At 43.0% G+C, this 23,448-nt stretch overlaps 2 protein-coding genes across 2 annotated transcripts in view; one reads left to right on the top strand and one right to left on the bottom strand.

Annotated features, from left to right (window-relative positions):
* The window catches only part of LOC311000850 (activin receptor type-2B-like), a 60,521-nt gene extending 47,744 nt beyond the window's left edge, over positions 1-12,777 (bottom strand). The window contains exon 1 of the mRNA XM_083991712.1: positions 12,765-12,777. The gene's annotated coding sequence lies outside the window, so the exon portion shown is untranslated. The remainder of the gene's footprint in view (positions 1-12,764) is intronic.
* The window catches only part of LOC311000849 (receptor-type tyrosine-protein phosphatase mu), a gene marked incomplete at its 5' end in the record, with an annotated part of 166,989 nt that continues 148,666 nt past the window's right edge, over positions 5,126-23,448 (top strand). Inside the window, one exon of the mRNA XM_083991711.1 lies at positions 5,126-5,198. Within this exon, the coding sequence (XP_083847837.1) occupies positions 5,126-5,198 (73 nt within the window). The remainder of the gene's footprint in view (positions 5,199-23,448) is intronic.

Genomic DNA, 23,448 nt, shown 5'->3' with positions numbered 1-23,448 from the left:
TGTGTGTGTGTGTGTGTGTGTGTGTGTGTGTGTGTGTGTGTGTGTGTGTCTGTGTGTGTGTGTGTGTGTGTGTGTCTCTGCACCTTTTGAGAAGGTCGTGTACATTTTTAACCAGTCTCACTGAAGATTGAATGTGTTGTAGAAAAGATGATAAAGTGACCTCTGTTGGTTTGTACCTGGTACTGCACGAGCCAAAGTGAATACTGAGATCTCCACATACGCACACACATGGACACACACACTATCTCTCTCTCTCTTTCTCACTCACACACACACACACACACACTCACATGCAGGCATTCATGATGGATGAACCCCTCCTGAATAAGTCTTTGTCCCAGATAGTGATCATGGGACATGTTGTCAAATAAAGCACCTATAAAGATATTGCCTCAGTGTGAGTCAGATGACCTGAATTCAGGTATTAGTGCTCTGTGGTGCTGTTACTATTCTAGTGATAAAACAGTATACAAGGACTTTGACTTACTTGTGTCACTTATTTAAGAGGACCTAAACACACACACACACACACACACTTTCTGTCTATATATAGATAGCCTATAGAAGGAGACATTTCCTTCAAGCAACCAAACTTAACTTTACTTAATAGAACTTATTTGTAATTGGGGGAAGAAAAAAAAAACAAAGCGGTGTTCGGGGTCTCCTGTGCACAGTCAAGTAAAACACACTTTAACCACTATGACAATTAATTAAAATGATCCTTTGCTGTGTGGCAGACAGTCAGCCTCTTTGCAGTGAACAGTGCTCACTCACTGGTGGTCAGCTGTGCACCCTTGACTGCAGTTATACCAGGCTTTGTAGAAATTCCTGATCTTATTTAATTGCTGTGTGCTCTGATAACTTTGCTTTATAATGAGACGCTGTGCGAGATATAACCAGTGGGTGAACACACAACACAGACACGGCACCCGTGTGCTTCATTCAGCGGTAGCTATTATTCGTTTATAAGCCCAAAGCTTTAGAAAACAGTTTAGCATCACTAGCGGCGAGTAACTTCCCATAATGAAGGACAGCTAATCAATGGTGTATTGAGCTTGTGACAATCAAGGCGCAGGATAATCACAATGGAATTAAATGACAAAATCACTGTTGTCGGGCAGCCACACGAGGAGAGACTTAATAAGTCTTCCTTTGTAGTGCAGTTTAAGTTGTGCGATTAATTCAGTCACACTGAGACTCCTCACGTAAGGTGAGGCTATTGGCATTTATTGACAAACGGCATTCCACTGCCACTCGTGTCAATTGCTACAAAGGGTTATTTATCTCATCTTTCTTACGTTTAGCTGATTGAAACCATCCCTGCAGGGAGAAATATGAAGGAGAATAGATTTGCCGGGGGTTCGTCCTCTGCTGGTGGCAGCCCTCCACAACGAAATGTCAATATCACCTATTCAGCGGCTCAGGATGTTGTTCAGAAATCAGAAACTGTGAGTCACCGAAAACGCACGAGCCACTGTCACAACCTTTGAGGCCTAAATATGGACTCTTTTGATGCTGGTCTGATCCTCTCCATCCAATCAGTGGAATGTCAAAGCTTTGAGGATGTGATGGAGAGGAAGCTATGTTACTAGCTTAAAATACCATAAGGCCGCCATGAGGTGTTTTCAATAATGTGAGTGGTTCAGGGGCTTGTTGTTGTTGCAACCACCACAGTGATTCCTCACCAGCAGCTGTCTGGGCTTCTTTTTTAGAGATAGGCCTATAACTAATTTGACAGGATGTAAAATCATATATTTTTGTGATTGAGAGTGCACGAAATGAATGTGTTGGCAGCAAAGTCTAGATAAACATAACAGATATGTAGATAACATATAAAAGGTATAGATAGATAGATAGATAGATAGATAGATAGATAGATAGATAGATAGATAGATAGATAGATAGATAGATAGATAGATAGATAGATAGATAGATAGATAGATAGATAGACTGATGGATATGAGTTAGCCAAAATGGAAAAGAGTTTAAATTGACGGCTAAAAGTGATAAATGGTCGGAACCAGTGAAGGGTGTTATTGTGATTTATTTCTTGAACATGACTTTAGGACTGTGTTTATGGAGAACCTACCCCTCAATCATACACTCACTCACTCTCTCTCTGTCTGTCTCTCTCTGCAGACAATGATGTTATCCATTCATTCCTCTGCATCCAATCGGAGTCAGTTACATTCTGTCCAATTCCCGTGACAGCTCTGCTCAGACTGGTATTCATGCATTCCTGCCAACACAACTGCCGAAGCTGAGACAATACCCAAAGACCACAAAGAGACGTGAGGCGTTTCTGTGAAATGCCTCTGACATTGTTTGGCTTATACTTGTCTGTTGTGTAGTATAAGAAGCACTGGAGCCACATGCACGTACCCTTGATACATAACAGGAGGTCATTCTGAAACTAAATGTGGAGCCATGTCAATCTGGCTGCATTTTAATTAGCCATGAAAACTGCTGGTACAAGTGAAATGGCCACATGTGTTTATGCATGCAAAAACAATAAGGGAGTGACATTGGTTGACTTTGTCATTAGTTGCCTCTCCATCTCAGTGTTTGATGATTGCTGCGAGGAAAATACCCCGGTGCTGTTTGCACTTACCGTCTCAGATGAAGCAAATTTTGAACAAATATTTGCATAAATTAAAATAAGCAATCATTACTGATTTATCGAAGCAGAAAAAAACCAAACAAGACAAAACAAAAAGATTTGATGATGTGGTCTTGTTTGGCCAGGTCACCTGATGAGGTCCTCTTGAATGTCGCCCATCATGGATCAATGTGTGAATTTGATCGGAGAGGACACACAGGTTGAACTATGATTGGTAATCTAGCTGGCAAAGATCTTAAATATAGAAATATATGAAGTTCATAAATGAAGGTGTCAAGATCAGCATTAAAAAGAGTCATGTGATTTGAAGCTACTGGGTGATGTCAATCGTCCATATTTACCAAACTGTAAAACCTTTATGACCACTATCAGTCTATATGATCAGTATCTGACCACATTCTAATGAATGGACATCACATTACATTGATAACCATTGGTAAATTCTTGTTTCTTTGCCATGGTCAAAGAATATCCACTAAATTATATGATCTTCAACAACATGATTCATTTTCATTTGTTTTTTTCCTTTCAAATATGTGATTTTCTGAAAGTAGTGCATCCATATTGGCGATGAGATTATCACTATAGTTTAACCAGATTAAAAATAAGGATATACCAGAGATCCATGCCTCCCAGTTTGTATCATATTATATACGATCACAGCTGTGTGAACCCAAGTTCCCAATCCTATACAACCCGGCTCAAACTGTTGATCCATGATAAACACGTAATGAACTGAAGACACGATATCTGAGTCTGCTGCAGAAAATGACACATTACTGCTGATGAACATGCAGTGAATGATCCATAGTTGACTGGTGCTGACGTTGTGTTCTCGTGGTTCCTCTGTTTTGGACTCCTTCGTGTTTGAGGACTTGAGGTTGATCTGTCACCAGGTTAACACACTGCAAATTAAGCGGAAGACTAGTGGTGTTCTAGAGCGCAGCTAATGGGGATCCTAACAAATAAAACAAATAAAACAAAACACTGCAAATTAAGCCTGTGAATATTCTCATTTGTCCAGGTCATAGTTATCTAATACCTGTATCTCCACACCAGATAGTTGGACCAGTCCGAGCCTGGTCCAGATGCGTATACATGAACTGATGAAGCCTCTTGGATGAGAGGTGAAACGTCTTCCTATAGACAAATAACCAAGTCCAGTTGCAATTGATTTAAATTTCCTTGAGAGTTCATATATTCTCATAGGCTCCATATGCCATGGAACATATAAAACGTAATCAATATTTAAAGCAGAAGTAAGCGATCCGGTCGTTTTGGCTAATGCTGCGTTCCAGGCAGGCTTTTGAAACCGTAAATTACAGCTTCAAGTCACAATTTACGACTTTGTAGCGTTCCAGGCAACCCACTCGTGTTTTTTCGACCTGTTTTACCTGTGAAAGTCACTATAACGGCCACTCGTAACTTCCGACCCGTGAACTCGTACCAGATCGAACTGGTACGACTTCACAGGTCGGAAAAACACGAGTTACGAGTTTCCTTGAACGCACCATAACAGTCCTCGTCCCTACGTCACCACATTCACGGCGTTCCTTGGCTGCACACACAGCCCTGCATGCCGTTCTCTCTCCTCATTGGATAAAAACTGTAGGATACGAGAAATGTTTTCTCCTTGGCTCAGAGCAGAGCAGAGTGACTGACAGACCCGTGTTTCGGTCCAAACACTCTATGTAAGTGATTGCTGTCGGAAGATATAACTATTTAAGACTTATATTAACACAAATATATCACTTACTTCTGCTTTAAATAATTTATTGTATTAACATGGTGCTTTTCAGTATTTTGTCCCCTTGTACCAAATGTTAAAGGTTGAATACCATTTAACACATTTGGTTTTCCTTGGTAGTCCTAAGAGGAAGCAAAAACATAAATTGTAATATAATTGATTTTAATTAATATGAAAAATTATCCTATGATGATCACAAATTAGTGATTGAGTAATTAATTACCACCTTAATTGAGTGATGACTGACTGGAGGAGCAGCCCACTGATTCTACACTACACCTCAACTAATTTCAGTCTCCACAGCTGGTCCAAATAAACGCCAATAGAGTCACAGTTAGAGGCAGGAGGAGGAGGAGGAGGGGACACCACCTCCGCCTGTCCTCTCGCTCACAGGCAGGCGGGGGCTCAGACGTGCCCTCTACCGGCCAGACTGCGCGTTCACACACAGCCGCGGACCAACTCAATCCAGGCGTAATTCAGGAATCAGGACTCACTCAACACATTCCTCCTCGAAGTGTGGGAGCAAGCCGGGCAAAGGAGCAGCCGTGTCGGCGACAGTTGTCCTCTCACCTCCCCTTCCCCCGGACAGCACGGAGGACAGGACGAAGACTTTAGGTTTTTTTTTTTTTTTTTTTTTTTTTGCAACACCTCCCTAAAAGTAGGTTTGGTAGGATTCAAGTTGCTGTAGAAGAAAAAAAGAAGAGTTGCTAGTTAACCCCGCGGCTGGGGGGGTTAACGCTACGACGGCCGCTGTCGACATGGATAAAGTTATCAATTGCTTGTTTGCTGCGATAACCCTGCTGCTGTCCGCGCGAGGGGAAGTTTTTAAAGGTAAGAACATTTTTTATTTTTTATTTTTTTTACCTGGAGATGTTTGAACGCACGGGGGTTTGATAGCCTTCGTGCACAGGCTTGTTTTTTGTGGCGAAGTGGAGGGAGACTGCGCTTCAACTCAGTTTGGCCACTATCAAGTCTCATCCTAGTTTACTCGCAATTTGTGCGCATAGACGTGGCACCGTGAACGCAACGTGAAGGTGACATTTTTTGGGGGCAGTCAGAAGTTGAAAAGCGTGAATTTTTTTGCCTGCATTATATTTGCAGGTGATAGTCTGAGCCGTGTGGCAGTCATTCACCAGTCGTTAGAGGTATCCTATCCCACCTTTGGCTGTGCGTGTGCGCAACGAGCAGGTGGCACCGGAGCTGCTCCGCTGCTCCGCTGCTCCGCTCCCGCTCCTCTAGCTGTCAGTGCCTCGATTTCTACTATATGACCGCAAGTTAACGGAGTTCAGTGTTGGTGTCTAACTTTATCTTGATAAGTTGCTGTCTAATGTGATTAACCTCAAGCAGATTCACGCACAGTGTCACCACGCGCTGCTGCTGCTGGTTGTAGTGTATAGGCTATAGGCGATACGGCGGCGAGGTGATAAGCCAAATAAGACCCACTGTCGTTATTCCACCGTGAACTCTGGGCGAACTTCATCCCTATAACGATCTCCGTGTGCAGGGCAGGTACACAGGGACAGTCCGGTTCTCGTGCAGCATTATGAACCCCAGTGTGAATTATGCAAGTTTTTTCTTTATTGCTGTTTCAGTTGAGATGCAGAAACAATTCAACTTTTTGTACAGATTCCTAATGTCCTACTGGAGGGTATGCACAGCAGCTTATTGGCATATTTTAATTACCCCCCCCCCCCCCCCATCACTCTTTTTCCTTCACCACTAATTCTTACAGAATGAATAGTTTTATTAAATATAGCCTACTTTGCATTTAGTAGATTTGCTCTGTCCCAGTTATAAAAGCTGTTTTTAATGAGGTTAAATGTTAACAGTCAATCAGCCTCCTCTTGTTTTCAATAGAACGGTTTCCTTGTGCACTGGGATGTTTCAGAAAAGTGTTAAAAACCCTTTTTTTTTAATGACAGATTTGTTGTCTAACTCTATGACAGGTTGTTGATGCATGAAGACACAAACACTGCACTCCCACTCAGATTAAAGCTTTTCATATGCATGGGCAACTTCATTTTGTGCTAAGTCTGTTCAGAGCTTTGTGGAGAGAGAGAAAAAAAAGTTCAAGGATTAGTGCCATATAGTGATTTGACTTATTAGAATTACTCACATAATAGTGCAGACTTTCACCTTCACTGGTAATGGCTGCAGATTGCCTAAAGGGGACTTAACATTCAGAGTCTAATTTAGCCCCTGAAGGGGTAATTTCTGCTGTCTCGACCATGATGGCATTATATGTGGGGGAGTGGGAAAAAAAAGCACATTAGCCTATATTCATGCCAATCAATGGGTGTCCGGTCTGAAGGTGATCCATACTGCCAATGCAATTAGAGCTGCACTTTAACAAAAAGAAATCATAAAACTATGAAAATGGACTGGCTCCATATGCTCCGACTCTGGGGAGGTGGAGTGAGGTGTGTGTCTGTATGAGTTGTAGTTGTAGTTGGGATGTGTGGCTTCAGCTCTGGAGTCGGATGCTGTGTGGGACTCAACAAGACAAGCCGGTGCATTTTCCAGAGAGCCTGTAGGGGGCAGCATGGCACACATATAACATGATAACCCAGATGATGGAAGTTAAGCTGCTCAAGAGTGGAGCACCACAAGTCACACTCATGGATCAGAACTCAGATGCACTGCTGTTGCTCCAGCCGAGTCGTCGTCGTCGTCGTCGCTTTGACAGAATCGCAGCTTGATCACAACACTGGAGGCAACAAAACAAAACAACTTTGCCACCAGAAGAAAATTACCTTTTTATATGTTGTTTATGTGTATCTCTCCAATCTGCTCCTGTCCCTAGCAGGGATCTGACTTATTCACACCTACAGGAGATGCTTTTATAAAAAAAAATGGTGATGAATAAATAGCATTTATCAAGTAGTTTGAATGCCATGGGTCAATTTTTTGCGACTGAGAGAACACTCACACCCCGGAGCTCAAAGTATTCCCAGTCCATTTTTGTGTGAAGCTTATCAGTCTTGCCCGCTGGCAGCCTCAGGACCGGGAGATTTATTGGAGTGGGCCGCACTGCAGGGCTCCCAGTGGTGCCGAAACTGTCGATAAATGTGCTCCTAATTGCATGAGTGTGTGTGTAAATATGTAAACCAGGAAGAAATCAATTGGATGTGTTTTACTCTCTGAGGCTAGGTGACAGGATTAGCCACACACGGATGGATGGATGGATGGATGGAGGAGGTACGGGGGCTAAATATGAGCCCTGGTTGCACGCCCTGGCCCCAGACATTTGTTATGGAGAGTATGTGCTAACAGCTCATGTTGATAATTAGATCACTGAGGTAACCAGAGCGGCAGTCCACTTCAGTGCACAGTATCAGCACCTTGTGACTGTTGCTGCCTCAATTCGATCACGGAGAGCAGCAGTCCTTTTGGAAGTCTTTTAATTTACGCGTTAAAAAAAACCCAAACCGACTGCATAATCAGCAGCATCACACTGGATCGGTTTCACCTTCTCCTTCTTCCCTTGTGAACTTGTAAATGCAGCTGCTGTACGTGTATCTGCTCCCCCTCCCCATCTCCTTATGCATCCACAATGCCCACTTGGATGCTCCGGGTCCAGAGAGAAAAGTTAAAAGAAGAAGGAAAAAAAGAAATCAACATTATAAATCACTTGTTGTGTATGGCTAGTGCTTCTGTTTTCTACATTATGAGGACAAGCCCTTGTTTTTTTTAGTGTTTTTTTTAGAGGGCCCGGCCTTTGATATCTATACTCTGTCTTTTGACCGAGCACATTAAATTCCAGGGAGCTGTGCGCTTTGTTATGTTTACCACCTTTTCCAGCAGCCATAAAACCTGCCTTGTTTTCTGATAGGGGTGAGCCGTGTGTTGAGAATAATGCCCATGCTCCGGAGCGCAGAGCCGCAGTTTGTCATTGCAGAGTGACTGCTGCTGATAGCGTCCTGGATGACCGATCCTGATTGCCATCCAAGCTGTGACTAAGGAGTAAAAACAACACGTTGGGGCTGCTTGGGAAGATAAAGAGCACTTCATTTGAAGTCTGGCAATAATTTAGATAGTTCTTCACTCATGAAATGTTTCTTTTTTTCTCTTCCCTCCTTTTGTTTTCTACCAGCTGACTCAGATTTAATAGAGACTTTTCCGAAAGGTGTCCTGATGGGTGGCAGTTCCTTTTGTGTGAGCCAGTGGAGAATGAAATTAAATATGCATGTGATTTTTTTTTTCTTATACGATGGCTTCAACCAATGTTGTAGGAGAAGAAAAAAAAAAAAAGCTTCATGGTGATTGATGATAGTACAAAGGAGAAAGTGAGGTGTCTACATTCTTCTGTAACTTTGCTTTTCAGACACTTTTTATTATGATGATAATGAAGGCAGTGGAAACACAAGGATTTACTGAAGCTGTTCAAACACTGCGGGTACGTGTGTGACTTCCTCGAAAAGGGTCTGCCGAGTTTGTCAGCAAGGCTGTCTCAAGACCAATCCTGGCTGGTAGATTTCGAGAGAAAGAGGAGGAGGGAGGGAGGGAGGGAGGGGGGTTGTCAGTTTAAAAAATGAACATTAAGAACCAGTAAATATGAAGTGCTGCTGTGTTAGACCCAGACCGTTTTGTTTGAAGTGTCTAGACTGACAGCAGGTCTAATGATTTCCAACGTGTCTTCATGCAGGACTCCAGCGCACCCTATTATCCAAAGCATGTGGCCCATGTAATGTCAGTATCAGTGTATTTTGGGTGTTTTTTAAACATCCAGGAACAAATAAACAGTGCAGCTCTTAAAGGAAAATGACACCTTTCACACTCTTTGCAGAACAGCCATCAGTGATGTTCCTCGTTGAGGTCCTTTTCTTCTTTTGCACAGATCACTGATCAAACACAGACAGCGTGATGTCACATCAAGCTGTTTCTAAGGCCGTAAAATAAAAAAACCACTATCTGAAACATTAGCATCAAAGGTCGCTGCAGAATTAAAGATCATCATCGTCGTTGTCGTCGTCATCATCACCGTGTTTCTAGACCGAAGATTTTGTACCAGGAGGACGCCATCATGTTAGAGAAGGTTATCTAACAGTTTGCTATCCCCCATTAGACTTATTATAACAAAACATGTTGCGTTGTGAGTAAAGGTCGCACAGCTTGACACATTATTCAGCTGTGTGTTCATGGGGAAAAGTCAGCATCTGCTCTCTGGAAGTTGCCACTAGGGCTTCCAAGGAAATTACTGAGTGAAGGAGAAGATGAAGGGAGGTTGAGGAAAAATGAACACACCAGGAAAAAAAAAAAAAGTAAAATAATAACTCCTTAGCAGCCTGGTGATGCATTGCAATGCACGACTGAGTGTTAAGTGGACTTTTCTGTTAAGTAGCAAGTGACACGACTAGTGCAGAGATTGAGATCATGGTCATCCATTGATCTTCCATTGTTTCTCCACCTTTGTCACATCAGCAGTGATATTTAACTGCTGTGTGACAACAAACTAAAAAGTTAATAAAAGCGGTATTACAGGTAGGCTTAAGAAGGTGGCGGCAAGCGCAGCCCCGTGTTTGCACAATGACAGGTTTTTGTTTTGTTGGCTTCGTACTCCCGCACAATAGATCTAAGATCAAACAGCCAGAGCGAGGTTCAAGTCTTGACTTTCACCTCCCTTTTTCTTTAATTTGCATGTTTTTAAATCCACTTAAAGATCAACAGTGTGAAACTGTAGCTCTTTTAATACACAGACGCCAGTTTTAGAGCACAGCGAGCTACGTGAACTTCAACAAAGTCGTCGCACTTAATCCTCCAAATACAAGATAAATGCAAAGACCAAACACCAAGTCAGTTTCCTGCACGAGGGAATAATGTCAGTTGTTTTATGAAGCTCCTGCAAATCATAACTGATAGTCTGACTGACTTTTCTTTTCTAATATTTGGTGTCAGACCCTTCCCAAGAAAAGCCATGCAGAGTTCAGCAGACACTTGGTATCATCCGTGTGGTGCAGCTATCTTCAATCCCCGCTTGTGTGTGGTTGTTGTTGTTGCTGCTCTCTGTTTCACATGATAATTTGTACTGAGTCATATGATTGACCTGGCCGCTCAAGAGCATTCCTCTGTTTGACCATAAAAAGCTCTCAGGTTGTTTTGATGCGTTTTGTTTAGGATCATTTTGCATTGTCCTGAAAATTGGACAATGCAAAATTATTTAGATTAATATATATTTACCGTAATGGCTGCAAAATTAAATCTTGAATTAACCTTATAAGCCAACTTTACAGTTGAAAACACTCAAACATGTGATGATGATGATGATGACGACCATGAGGTGCTGGGGAGTCAACACAACAAAAAGCATGTGACTCACTGTGCAGTGTTGGTCTATCACGAGCACTTTGCGGCAAAAAAGAAAGTGAGTATAATCTTGGGAGATGCCAAGTCTGCCAATATGGTTCATCATCATCTTCACATCCCTGGAGTGGCACTCCACATTCAATCATTAGCTGCTGATTTGCAAGCGATTTTATTTACATTCTTGAGAGGTAGTAATAGTTTGAAGTTCATTCTCGAAGGCGGCTGATGTGGCTATGTTATCCGGGAGCTCTGCAGTGGAATGATAATTGGCCTTGAGATGTGACTGTGTGAAGGATGCTGGACAAACAGAGATGCTCTAATTATACACAGCTCCTTCTTCAAATGAAGAGGATAAAAGCTAATGAATCGCACACAGGCCAGCACAGGGGCTGCCTAATGAAGAGAGAGTGAGAGACAGAGAGACAGAGAGAGAGAGAAGGGAGGAAGAGGAGGAGGAGGAGGAGTGGGGGGTGTTTGTAAGAGAGATTGTGTGTTTGTGTGTGTTTGGCATGCTCGAACAATTCAGTGATCTCATCACCATGTCTTAAAAAAAAAAGTGGGGAAAAAAATATCCTTGGTACAAAAACAACTTACTATGCAGCGGATCATGTTTACAGAAGTCTGCATTCGTTGTAGGTGGCTCAGAGAGTCCAGGCAGGCACACAGGAAAAAATTTCACTAATTAATGCTCCAAGGGTCTCAATTGTTATTAATGGTGACGAGAAGGAGGAGGGGAAGCGGGGAGGAGTGGGAGAAGCAGTTTAAATCAGGACATTACTGTACAGTGAGTCTAGGCTACTCCCATTGATTGTTAGGCCTCCCCTCCGAACGCCACGGTGCATGTCGGCTCACTTGTACTCACATTTTATTCTCTCTCTCTTTCTCTTTTTTTTTTTTTATTATTCAAATCGTTCACGCCTGCATGCTATCTTGAGAATTAAATCAGTATCGGTGACCGACGACTGGCAGCCGCGCAGATGTTTTTTTTTTTTTATTTTTTTTTTTATAACGCTCAGATTGAATTGACCCCGACCCCTGGCACATTCCTCTTCGGAACCTGCTGTTCAATCAGCTGCTTTCTGTTCAGCATTGTCGCCTATAACCCACGGGTTATTATGTGAATTGAAATTGATTCTGATAGAGCCCCACTTTGATATTTGGTTCATGTGAGCATGCAGCCTTGACCTGAAGTAGAAGAGAGGGGCGGGGATGGAGGGGTGGGGGGCTTAATTTGAAATCTGTCACATAAAAAAACCCTGCAACAACCGGCCGCCGCCACCTCTTTGTGACGCTGCAGTTGACGAGGCTGAAAGGTTTTTTTTTTTAATGAAAAGCTCAAGTTGCCTCTTTTCGTGGGACAAGTGCACTTGCTAACTTATAGAGGAGACTCTGTTTCATGCCAAAAGGCTGTCAGTATAGGCTGCTGCTGCCGCTGCTGCTGCTGCTCGCACAACTCGTGTAGGTGGTGGAACCGGTGGGGAGGGGATGGTGGGGCGCTGCTTCTGCTGTTTCACCTTGTCTCCTGTTATTTATTAAGCTTCTGTCAAGGCTCAGGCAGCAGGCAGGTGTACATCCCTCCTCCTCCTCTCCCCCCCCCGTCCTCCGCCTCTCCCAATCCGGGCCTTATGAGTATAACCAGGGGCAAAATTCTCCATTACTGTCAGTCTGAATCTGTTGCCGTCACATTAGCGCACGTCATCCAGTCATTAATGCATTAGGCCTTGTTTGAGTGCCAGTTATTTGAATTGGCTTTTACACTGTCTATTTGCCCTTGTGCTAAAAGCTGCCTTGGCTGAACCTGTTGACCATTTAACTGTTCAATAATGAAGCGATCCCCGAGGATGAATTAGGCCCCGGCGGTGTTGTTGAATAAAGATTATAAGCATGTGGGGGAAAAAAAAAAAAAAATCATGATATACATTTTGCATGGCCCTTTAATGGGGGGCGCGGAGCAAGTTTGCACTTTCATTTACCTACTATACTTTATGTTTTTAAAGCAGCTGTATTCCTGTAGCATGTGATCTCACTGCTAACAGTCGAGTACACTATTACCCGCCCTTATCCTCCACTTCTTCCTCCCAAAGCAGTATGTACCTGATTATACTCCTATCGGTCACACTCTGGCGCCTATTTGGAGGCTGTTATCTGTTTGTGGTGGAGACTCCTCGGGGAAGCATGCAGCCGATAAGAGACTGTTGTTCTGTAAACAGCCCTCTGACCTCCCCAGGCTGGGCTTGGCTCCTTTTCAAATGGGCCTCTTTTTGTATTGGCCCTGAGCTCAAACCTCCGCGTGACTGATTCCCCAGGGGGAGGTTTAATGGCATTACTGTACGCTCCGCACCGCGCAGGGTGGTCACTCTCTGGAGCTGACAGAGCCAGAGGAGGAGGAGGAGGAGGAGGAGGAGGGAGGGGAGGAAGGTTTGTCCGTGCCTTCAGAAGCAGAGGGAGGCAGAGAGAGGAAGACGACGGTGCTGAAGGAAAAAGATGAACTGTTGTCTCTAGCGTAACATTCGGAAAATGAGGATGGTGAAGTGAACGACCCCTTCATGCCCTTAAACTCGAAGGAAGCTTATGGGGAAAGGAAGTTATCACATGGTCCAGAAAGTGTTTTCCTTTACTGTCAATCACAATTTTAGTCTTTAACCAAGTGGCAAACCTCTTATCACAACATGAGTTATATTCTCACTCGTGTTTTTTTTTTCCCTCCACCCTGTGACAGTCTGTTAACTCGCTGAGATCTGACATGAGTCACGTACATTAATGGCTCTTCTGGGGACAACTTGGCTAACTGCTGGACCGTCCACCACTATCAGGGACAATCAGTCGGCACCACTGATGTCTGCAACACTTCCAAACAGATTCCTTGTTTAATTTGCCAGCATGCCTGAGCAAACAATGCATTGAAAATCAGTTGCCATGGGCTGTATTGCAGCAAACCGTTGTACCAAATCACTTCGGCGTTAAACACTGCTTCATCGAAACAGCTATTGAGACACACAGCTGCAGGGCCCGTGTGTTAAAGACGGAGCAAACACAAAACAATAACTGGAAAAGATGATGCTTGGCTTGAAGCTTGACTCCCACCCTGTAATCAGAGTTTGCCACGCTAAAGAAATTACAGGGCACGGGAGTCATTAGAAGTGTGGGTGCAGCTCCACATTGCAAACGGAAACAAAGTTGAAAACACATGTTTTTGGAATAATGCACATCTGAATAAACAAACCGGTGCAAACCTGACAAGTTGATTGCAATGATAGTGCACTGCCCGCCAGGAAGATAAATTCACTTGGATGCGAGACTTCTTGGTATCGGGGCGTAAGGAGGAGTAATTAATGTGGAAAGCCTCGAGCAGCGACACCAACGTTATCATCAGTCCCACCGCCTCAGCTTCACACATCATGACAAATAGCAACCGACTTAAACAAGGTGGAGTAGAATTAACTTGACATGATTGTTATATTTCTTAGACACTATCGCATTAAAGTGAAACAGCCTCACTTTGTTGGCTTTTCAGTTCTAAAGCAGTTTTGTCCAGTTGTCTTTCTGCTCGCTGTAGCCCCGCGGAGAGCTGCATCTAAAATGCTCTGAACACAATGTGAATATTTTTTCTGTAGTCTGAATATCATTACCCACTGCCGAAGCTAAGGTTTGCAAACATATCTTTTCCCTGTCCTACTAAGTCTTTGAGCAAGTCCCAAGGCTAACCGAGGATTTCCCTATTGCCGTTCCCAGATCTCTAAATGGGGCATTATTCATAATAGGATCCCTGCTGAAGGTAGGCTGTAGAAACTCTTATAAAAGGAGGCAGGGACAAGACAAAAATCCTGAGCTGCTGGATTCAGAACAAAACTGTATATTTTATCACTTTCCCAGTTTTCTCATCTTTGTGCATTTTATCTCCTAATACTTTTCATTGTGTTGGCTGCTGAACTCGTGACCATTTACACAATTTGTAGCCTTTATGCAGTGAAGAAAGCTGCTGCTGGTAATATATGCTGCCAACCTGCAAGTTAGCATCACCCTGGTTCCCTCGACAAAAAGCCAATGGGATTTTAACGTTGGCTTTTAGATTAGTGCAGAACAAAAAGCTATGTGAAAAAAAAAGTTAATGATACTTGCATCTTTTGTTCAGCACAATAATATTAAATGAAAACTACCTCTATGATTCTCGAAGCTACAACTGGAAGAAGTAAAAAAGCAAATTGGTCAGTAAACAACCAACATTATGCTACGTGAATTTCACCACTTAACTTTCAACTTGTAGCTTTATTGAACTCTTATTCTACAAAATCATTTTCTCTCATAAGTTCTAGTTTGTTTAAGTATAAACACAACAAGGCCGTTAAAGTGGACTGGTAGATAGATTGTTTTTCGTGATGATGCTAACTGTCTGTGACAATCTTTATCGTCTAAGCCAGTTGTTAGCAACCGGCCTTCTCTAAGGCTTTTATATTACCTAGGCTATAGAAAGAAAAAAGTTGGAATATCTCAAGCTCTTGTTGACCTTATCTCAGCCATCTAACCAAAAAACAATTCGAAAGAACCCATAGACTTTGTGTCAAGGGAACCAGAAGCATATTATATTCCTGAGCTCTGTTAGCTCTTTGCAAGCTAAAATACATCAAAAGCAAGATCATTAAAACAACTTGTTATTCTAAATCTAAATATTGGCCAGCGTATTTATAATTTTAACAGCATATTCCTTCTTATTTTGTTCCTTTAACTGGTATCATTACCTGATATTAGCTGAGCAGTTTTATACTAGTTTTTGGAACTGACAGGTATTTAAGTTCATGTCAAATTGAAACTCATTAAAGGAGCCATTTGTATGTTTAAATATTGCTACACAGTCTGTTACACTAACAGTTGTTAATAAGAGCTGAATTCACCGGTAGATAAGTTAGCGTGCTAACCAGCTAGCCCCAGCCCGTCTCGTCACTTTCTGATAGTGACTCAACTGTAGCAGGCTGCTGTACATCTTCCTTTAATAACACATAACATCTCAGTGGCCGTTTTACACATTTTGGATTAAAAAGGACAACAATGGCCACCAAAGCTCTTGTTGAGTCACAGTCACCACCACCACCAGCTCCCAGTAAGAAAACCCTGTTCTGCGGGAGCCGAAACCTCCAAACTGCCTCTTTAACAACAAGTTGACCTTTTCACACTAATTAAAAAATATCAATTTGTCTCTCATTTCCCATTTGTTTTTTGTCACTATAGTGCGAGTAATTTAATAAATTGCTTGTGTTTCCTTTCATAGCTGGCACTGTTTCTGAGCATGTATTTCACTCCATTCTGCATCACATTTGTCGAAGCCAAGATATGAAGACGAAGGTGAATCGTTTCAGTGCCAGAACTTATATCCAACCTACTCATGTCCTTGTCAGCCTCACGATTTAATTAATTTATTACTTAAATAATCCTACGTCTGCAGTCAGAATAGGTAGAAAAAAAAATCTTATATACTGTAGTTTATTTGCCTTGTTTTATGCTTTGTGTACCACATCGAATAGATGTTGCTGCGTTTATTGCTGCATCTTTTTGAGAAAAAAAGTAGGAGAAACTTAGTTTTTCTCATGTTCATGTGTGCAAAAACTTATAAGCGTGTGAATTTTCCCCCATACCACTCAGTCCTCCCATGGACAGGCCGGTGTGGCTCATCTCCAGAGCAGCTCCACAGCCCCATTTAGTCTGTGGGAAGGTGCAGCAGCATCAAACAGTGCAGATCAGGATTGCAGTGGCCTGGTGAGGCAGAGGCACGCTGGCTGGGTTCAGAGGATGAATAATTCACTCCCATGAGCCTAGACTTCTTGCCACAAGACTAATATTCAGCAGCACCTGTGTGTCTGAAAATCTCCCCCCTTCAACCCACAGGTTCCTCTCCCTGGGGAAAACCTCACCCCTGCATCACCCCAGCTGTGCTTTCTCCAAACTGTCAGAATAGCATTGCTGTGGCTGAAATACTGTGATGGGAGGACAGAAATGTACAGAGGAAATGTAGTTTCAGTCCACAGTAGGCTGCTGTGTGACTGGACTTGGAAATCCTGAGAAAAGTTTGGATATAATTAGGACTGGGTATCAAACCTCAAGGTTGTCTTTTTTTTTTCTCTCTGTATCCTCAACTGAATATTGGAAAATAACAAAAGCTGGCATTGGATGTTTGCTTCTCTTTTTTTGACCATGTAACTATTTCCAAGATTTATTTAGCAAATTGCATCCCCATCCACAACAGCATGATTTTTTAATTTTGCCTCATCAATTATCATCTGTATTTATTAAACATGTAAGATGTGGTTCGTGCCATGTGACCAAAAGCTCCAAAACAGCTACTAAATAGATCTGGTGGTGAGATTGTTGACTCTTGTTTTGAAGGTTGAGCCTTCAGCTTTTCCAATATTAGATAAAGGTTGTTATATAGTTTAAACTCTTGTAGAGGTGTTTGTTTACAGTGTTTAAGTATCTTCAATAAAATGCAGCGAGCCTATTTGGTATCGACTCAACTGCTGAGGTTGATCTTTTGATTCTTGGACTCTGTATCCAGGTGTTAAAGTTATATCATGTCGTTACTTGATGCTTGATGATGGCAAAACTGACACGACTCTCGTTTGAGAGCAACACACACTGAATCTCCTTCCTCCCCTCTTCCAGTCATTCTGCATTTTCATCCCTCAGCCTTCATTTCTATAATTATCTCAACAAAAGACACCCGAGCGCTGACGGTTCAACTGCGTCCAAGCGTGCGTGTGTGTAGGCGTTTGTGCACATAAACATGTGGACAGTGTTTATAGTGTGTGAATCTCGCGACGATGGATGGCCACTTTCCATAAGTGTGCACTTTTGATACGTGTAGCTGCTCAGGCTGGTGTCTGCGTGTCTCCTGTGTGCGTTCGTGTGCGCAGTTAGTGTGTTTTTTCCTCCTCATCCTCCTCCCCCCCGTGTGTCAGGTAGCAGACCCATCTCAGGCTTATTATCAGGGATGTGACAGAAGGCGGCAGGCAGCAGCGCCGATGCCTTAATGAAACCCGGGCCCTGGCTAATTGGTGACACCGTGGCGCGAGGGAGCGAGAGAAGCAGTATCCAGACTGGCAGGACGAAAGGAGAGGACAGCGGGTCCGGCCCTCACACCAGTGAATTAAACCCGTCATGTTCATTTGTAGAACATGCGGGAGGAAGAAACACCTACACTCTTCTCATCAAAAATCCTGCACTCCCCACTGTTGACCAAAGATAGCCTCACTAACCACATTTTCCACCCGGCGCAGTTTTTCCCTTTTCAATCTTCTCCTGTTCATTATGTCTCGTCGAGTCATTCTCTTAAGCTGCCACTTTTCAAAGAGTCTGGATTGACTGGGATGAACCTTTGTCCCTTTTCTTCTTGTTGGCCGGGTTTTTATCACGGACTGGCATGCACCTAAGTAAAATAATCAAATAGAGTTGTGCTTATAACAAAAGTGCTTGTATTTGAAGTGTGTAAAGACCATGCATTCATAAGCTATATTAAAGGGACAATGAGGAGTTTGTATTTGGTTATAAAAGAGTCTCATATTAATGTGGATGAATCTACGTTACCCACACTTGTTAATGGGTCCATTTTCGATAAATATATCCTTTTGTCTTTATTGTTATTTTGTTATTATTATTTAGTGGTCGACTTGCCCAGCATTTCTTACTTTCGGTTTTGCGGACGCTGCCCGGCGGGTCATGGGAATAACGCCGCTGAATCGCTGTTTATGGTCGGAACTACGACGGTATCTGATCGTCTTTGAACCTCCGACTTTCATTCTTGATGAATGAGAACATTCTTGGCAAATGTTTTCGCTTTCGTCTGTCTTGCACCGGTCCAAGAATTTCACAGTGCGCACGGAGGCTCATGGGAAATGTAGTGTGAAAACACTTCGCTTTCCAAAACTCCTCATTGTCCCTTTAATATTATAGCAGTAAAACTATGGTCTTGGTATAACCAGTAACTTATGGTGGCTGGCTAATATTAGGCAGTAATGCTCTATAACATACAGCACTGACTCAGTTCAGTGAACTTTATGGCTCTTTTGCACTTGTGCTACAGTACATTTTAACATTTATATCAATTCCCACAAGCAAGTTGCATTTGGCTTGTATTAAATCTATAAAAAAAGGAAATTTTCTCACACCTAATCTAGGAGCCAGGCAGAAAGTGTTTGTACTTTTTGCAGGTTTGCCCACCTCTGATATTTCTCCTGCCTCCTCAGTACAGTGGGGGGATGGATAAAAATGTATTTGTGCGCACACAATTTGAAAAAAAATCTGCAGCAAAGTGTCTTTCTAGAAACAATTTCCTCATTAATCCGCAGACCCTCGCTGTGAGACGGTGATAAGAAATCAGTTCCTGTGCAGACGTTTCACGCAGATATCTAAAAAAAAAAACCTTTGCAAATAAATGTAATGTCACCTGCACAGTCAGATACCAGGAGTTGCATGTGAGTAACTACGGTGTTTCTTTTGTAATTCGGTTAAACGGCCCTTTAGGCTCCGGCTTGGAGTGGAGTGGAGTGGAGCGGACGTGCCCGAGGCTGTCGGTAGCTCTTCCTAGGCTTGTTGTCTGACCGCTCTGCCCCACAGTAAAGCCAGTTTAGCTCCCTTATGTCCACCAGAGCTCAAGGGGTCCTTCCAGCGTGTCAGGGCTGACCTTTCTCTGTCGGTAGGAGGAGCAGCATACAGCCCGGCCTCTATCTGTCATGCTCCCAGCTGTGTTTATGCCTCAGAAAGTACCACAGGGGCCGACTCTCATGTTATGTCGGAGTAATGGCAAATGAGGTACAGTATGAGTTGTGTTGCTCGGCTGGGCTCATACTGATGGCTGCTATTTGCCCCATTTATTTCTATTGCCAATCATTATCTGCCATTGAAATTCAGAATTATATGGGCCATTTTACAGTTCATTACGAAGGGCCGACTTACTCCGACGTATAGCCAGCATTTCATTAAGTTAAAGAGCTGTATAAAGAAGTGATTGCATTGCAGCTTAGGAAAGATTAATCCTGAGACTAAAAGGTGTTCAAATCCCCGTCTATCCTCCATCTTCACCACTTCACATCTGAGGCTAATCTCGCTCGTCCCAGAAGATGGGGGATAAAAGATCCGGGGCGGTTTGACCATGTTGTTTTAAGACCCTGCATGTAATGACCTGATCAAACATCCTCTGTGCTCACGGGCCGACAAACATCACAACAAATCAGATTTCCTTCCACTTCACTTCTCTCCTTCTGACTCGAGTGACAGATCTAGCCCAAGTCTGTGATCTGGCTGTCCTCGACTACACGCCGAGATCAAACAAGGCAAAAAAAAAAAAGAAGAAACATTTACATAAAAGATTATGTATGAGTCGTAATTAGTGCCTGCCTCAGCAGTGACAACAGAAAAATATGTGATTTGGTTCTGAGAGATGAAACGAAGGTGGGATGAGATTTATAATAACCAGGTCTGAGCTTTAGTGTCACATTTTTAATTGAAGAAATCCCCAGAGATTGTCCAGCTTTTCCAGGAGCACCTGACTCGAAGAAAAAAGGTAGATTAGGATTAGTCTTATTAATTTTTGTTAAGTTATTCATGCAAATTCATTTTATCCAAGATAATTATGTATTTTTCTTTGATGGCTGGCCTCATAATTTCATATGCCCATGTGTACTGCTGCTATAAATATAAATATATATATATATATATATATATGTCTATGTCTAAAACACATTCCTAACAAACTCCATCCTGTAAAAATGAGGTAATTTTATCCTCTGGATCCAATTCAAAATCACATGTAGTTGTCATATTACATCAGGGTACCACATTGTGATTGAGAATGAGTGATGCAAGATCGTGGCTGCAGGCAAAAGATGGATTTTTTGCTACTCTGCTGCAGTGGTTAACCGTATTTATTGCATCTGGAGAATTTTTTCGGAGGATGTGTCAATTGGCAAAGCTGTAAGAGAAATCTTTTTAATATGTCTGTGCTACAGCATGTCATTAGAGGCAATTTCCATGCCACAAAGAGGGTCAGCAGACGAGGTCACATTGTTTTGTGTGCTCATTGGACTATTATCTCGAATTGCGGAAGACGACAATTTTTGAAAATTTCATTCTAATCGTTGTAAGTAGCCCGGCGAGGTGGAAGTTCATCTTGAACAGTTGTAAAAAGGGTACTATTTTCAGAAATTAAATGGGACGCCCTCGTGCGCACCTTATCTTGCACTAATACACTTGCACGCGCACTCGTGGAGCAGTAACGGTGGCGAGGCACAGAGGCTTATCCTCCTGTGGGAGGAGCTGACATTTACTCTGAAAATTCACCTTTGGTTTCTGCCTCTGGATTTACGATATCACTCTTATCTAGATTCCATCACAATTTTTCATTACTGTTGTACTCTAGCAGTGTGTGACTTTGTGTCACGCCTTGTAAGGTTTGCCCACAGTGAGTGAAAAATGAGTTGTCTGAAAGACTCGGTCTTGCATCGCTGATGTTTCTTAAAATGCAATCATCTTGAAGATATGCATTGACATTTCAGACGCGTACATTAGGTCCTGCACCGTGGCCTCTTGCCATGTCGTTGGACTGGATACCAGACAGACCGCTGGCTGCAGCGGTGCTACATTCAAACCCTGCGTTTTAATTAATGTTTCGCCTGAGTTGCTCCAATTCTGTCAATCCCTAATTCCAGGAGGGATATTATCCTTTGCCCGCTAATAAGTTTTTAAACATCTTTTCAATTTACTTGGGAATATGTAGAGATTTGCTTAACATGTTTAATATATCTACAGTATTGCTCTCTTAGGAGAAAGTCAACAGCAGCTGTCTTGCAGACTTGGTTTTCCAGGAGCATTTTCTTAGCTGTCAAATCTTGTCCTTCATTTGTGTGTGTTGTTGAATTAGAAAATATTGAAAAGCCCCTGTCCTTATAGAAGTGTAGAAGTATAGAAGTGCTCCCTGAATCTGAGGATATGGTTTCAATGTGGTTTAGAGTCTGACGAGAGACAAACCTGACCCAGGCCCATGAGTTTGTCTAATTTCTTGAAATGAATGTCATGTAAAACAGCTCCCAGTTTCGGCTCCAGAGCCGGGCTCGATTCCACCCCAGCTGGCATGTATGATGATAATGCTCCTTAATATCTGGCAGGACACAGTTTGATACTGAATATAATGAGGACAACTCCTGAAATGCAGATAATTCCCCCGAATGCGCAACGCTCTATCCAACAGATCACATTTTATTGTTCCTCAGCATGACGTCCGCGTTGACCAAGTGACATAATGGCTCGCAATCTTTTAAATGATACCAGGCAAAGACAAACAGGGAGCAATTACCCTGTTTCTTGTACCTAATTCATTACCCACAGTAGAAATTGAACATTAATCAAGTTTTCCAACCCAGTCGTCTTGTTTTTCTCTGAGTATGGGTCATTATGTGATAAAAATAATGACACTTTCAGAGCCAGAAGTCAACCATAGAGCTTTGAAAACATCAAATTGATTAACTGAAATTAATTTGTGCCCCAAAACACAATTTTCTGGCAACCTTCATCCTGCTTCAATAAAGGAACTCTCTCTCGGAAAACAATTATTTGGATCAATAGATATATGTCTGTTGGACTATGTCATTTGGGAAAAGGTTCAAAGGTCACCTACTACCTTTTTCCAGCGCTTTCCATGCTGCCTTTTTTTTTTTTGAAAAGTGGAAGTTTTTCTAGACTACAACGGTTTTGAAAGTATTTGAGAATATTTTAGTGGAAAATAATTCTTGTTTTGACTGACGATCACCACACCAGCCCTTATTATGGAGCTCCTGGTCCAGCCTGTGATGTGAATGTGGCAGGGGGGAAAAACCAGCTGTAGCCCACTCGTGCTCCCTGCGTGCTCCCCTCATGATGTTGTTTCCGTAGCCTGAGGACGTGATGCGGGCCTCCGGAGACGAGGTATCTCCGGAGCAGAGAGCCTATATCTGCAGAGACAGGGAGCACTTGGGAAGACGGATACCTCGGCCAGGCGCCTGCTGCCATTTAACAGTCTCGCCCTGCTCTGAACTGACAGTTCTGTTTTACCATCTCCCGTCCGACTCGTCGCCCCCGCTCTGCTGCTGTCGCCACAAACTTGTGTACAGAAGAGAAACACACAGGGCTCTGGATGCGATAGCGCCGTGGAGAGGGGGGGAAGCTTATTCCTGAGCACAAACAGAACCTGTAGCCTCACACAGTATACAACATGTCTTTGAATTGTCCTTCTGCAGCAGTCAGCCAGGCTTGGGATGGCGAGGAAAAACGTGCAAATGCAGCTCTTTGCTCCCAAGGGAGACCGGTGAGCCTGATGAGCTCCGGGCCAGGTGCTTTTCCTTTTTGGAGTCACGGGGGGCCGGCGCAAAGATCCCGCGGTGCCAGGGGAGGGAGGATTGACACGATAACACATCCTACCAACTCCCTGTGCCACCCGGCAGCACGACCACACAGCTTAATCCTCTCTCCGCGAGGGCAGAGCTGAAACACTCGTTCCCCTCCTCGCTCAATCCTCTGTCAAAACAAGGGGGTTTTGTCAGCCATGAGGGGTGTTGCATCCCTCTCAGTCCCTGCCAACGGAAGCGCTATTACTGCCTGCCAATGCCCCGAGAAAAAAAAAGAATACCCAATATGCATATTATTCTAATACCAGCCGTCAGTGCCTGGAATTACTCGGCATGATAGCATAATGAATGCGGTGCCTTGTAGGTTTCTACATAAAGCTGTTTTGCCACTCGGATGAATAATTCATAGTGGCCCA

The sequence above is a fragment of the Trachurus trachurus genome (assembly GCF_905171665.1).
Source record: "Trachurus trachurus genome assembly, chromosome: 17".
Classification (NCBI taxonomy): domain Eukaryota; kingdom Metazoa; phylum Chordata; class Actinopteri; order Carangiformes; family Carangidae; genus Trachurus; species Trachurus trachurus.
Note: the sequence above shows the minus strand (reverse complement) of the source record. Positions and strands in the feature narration are given on the sequence as shown.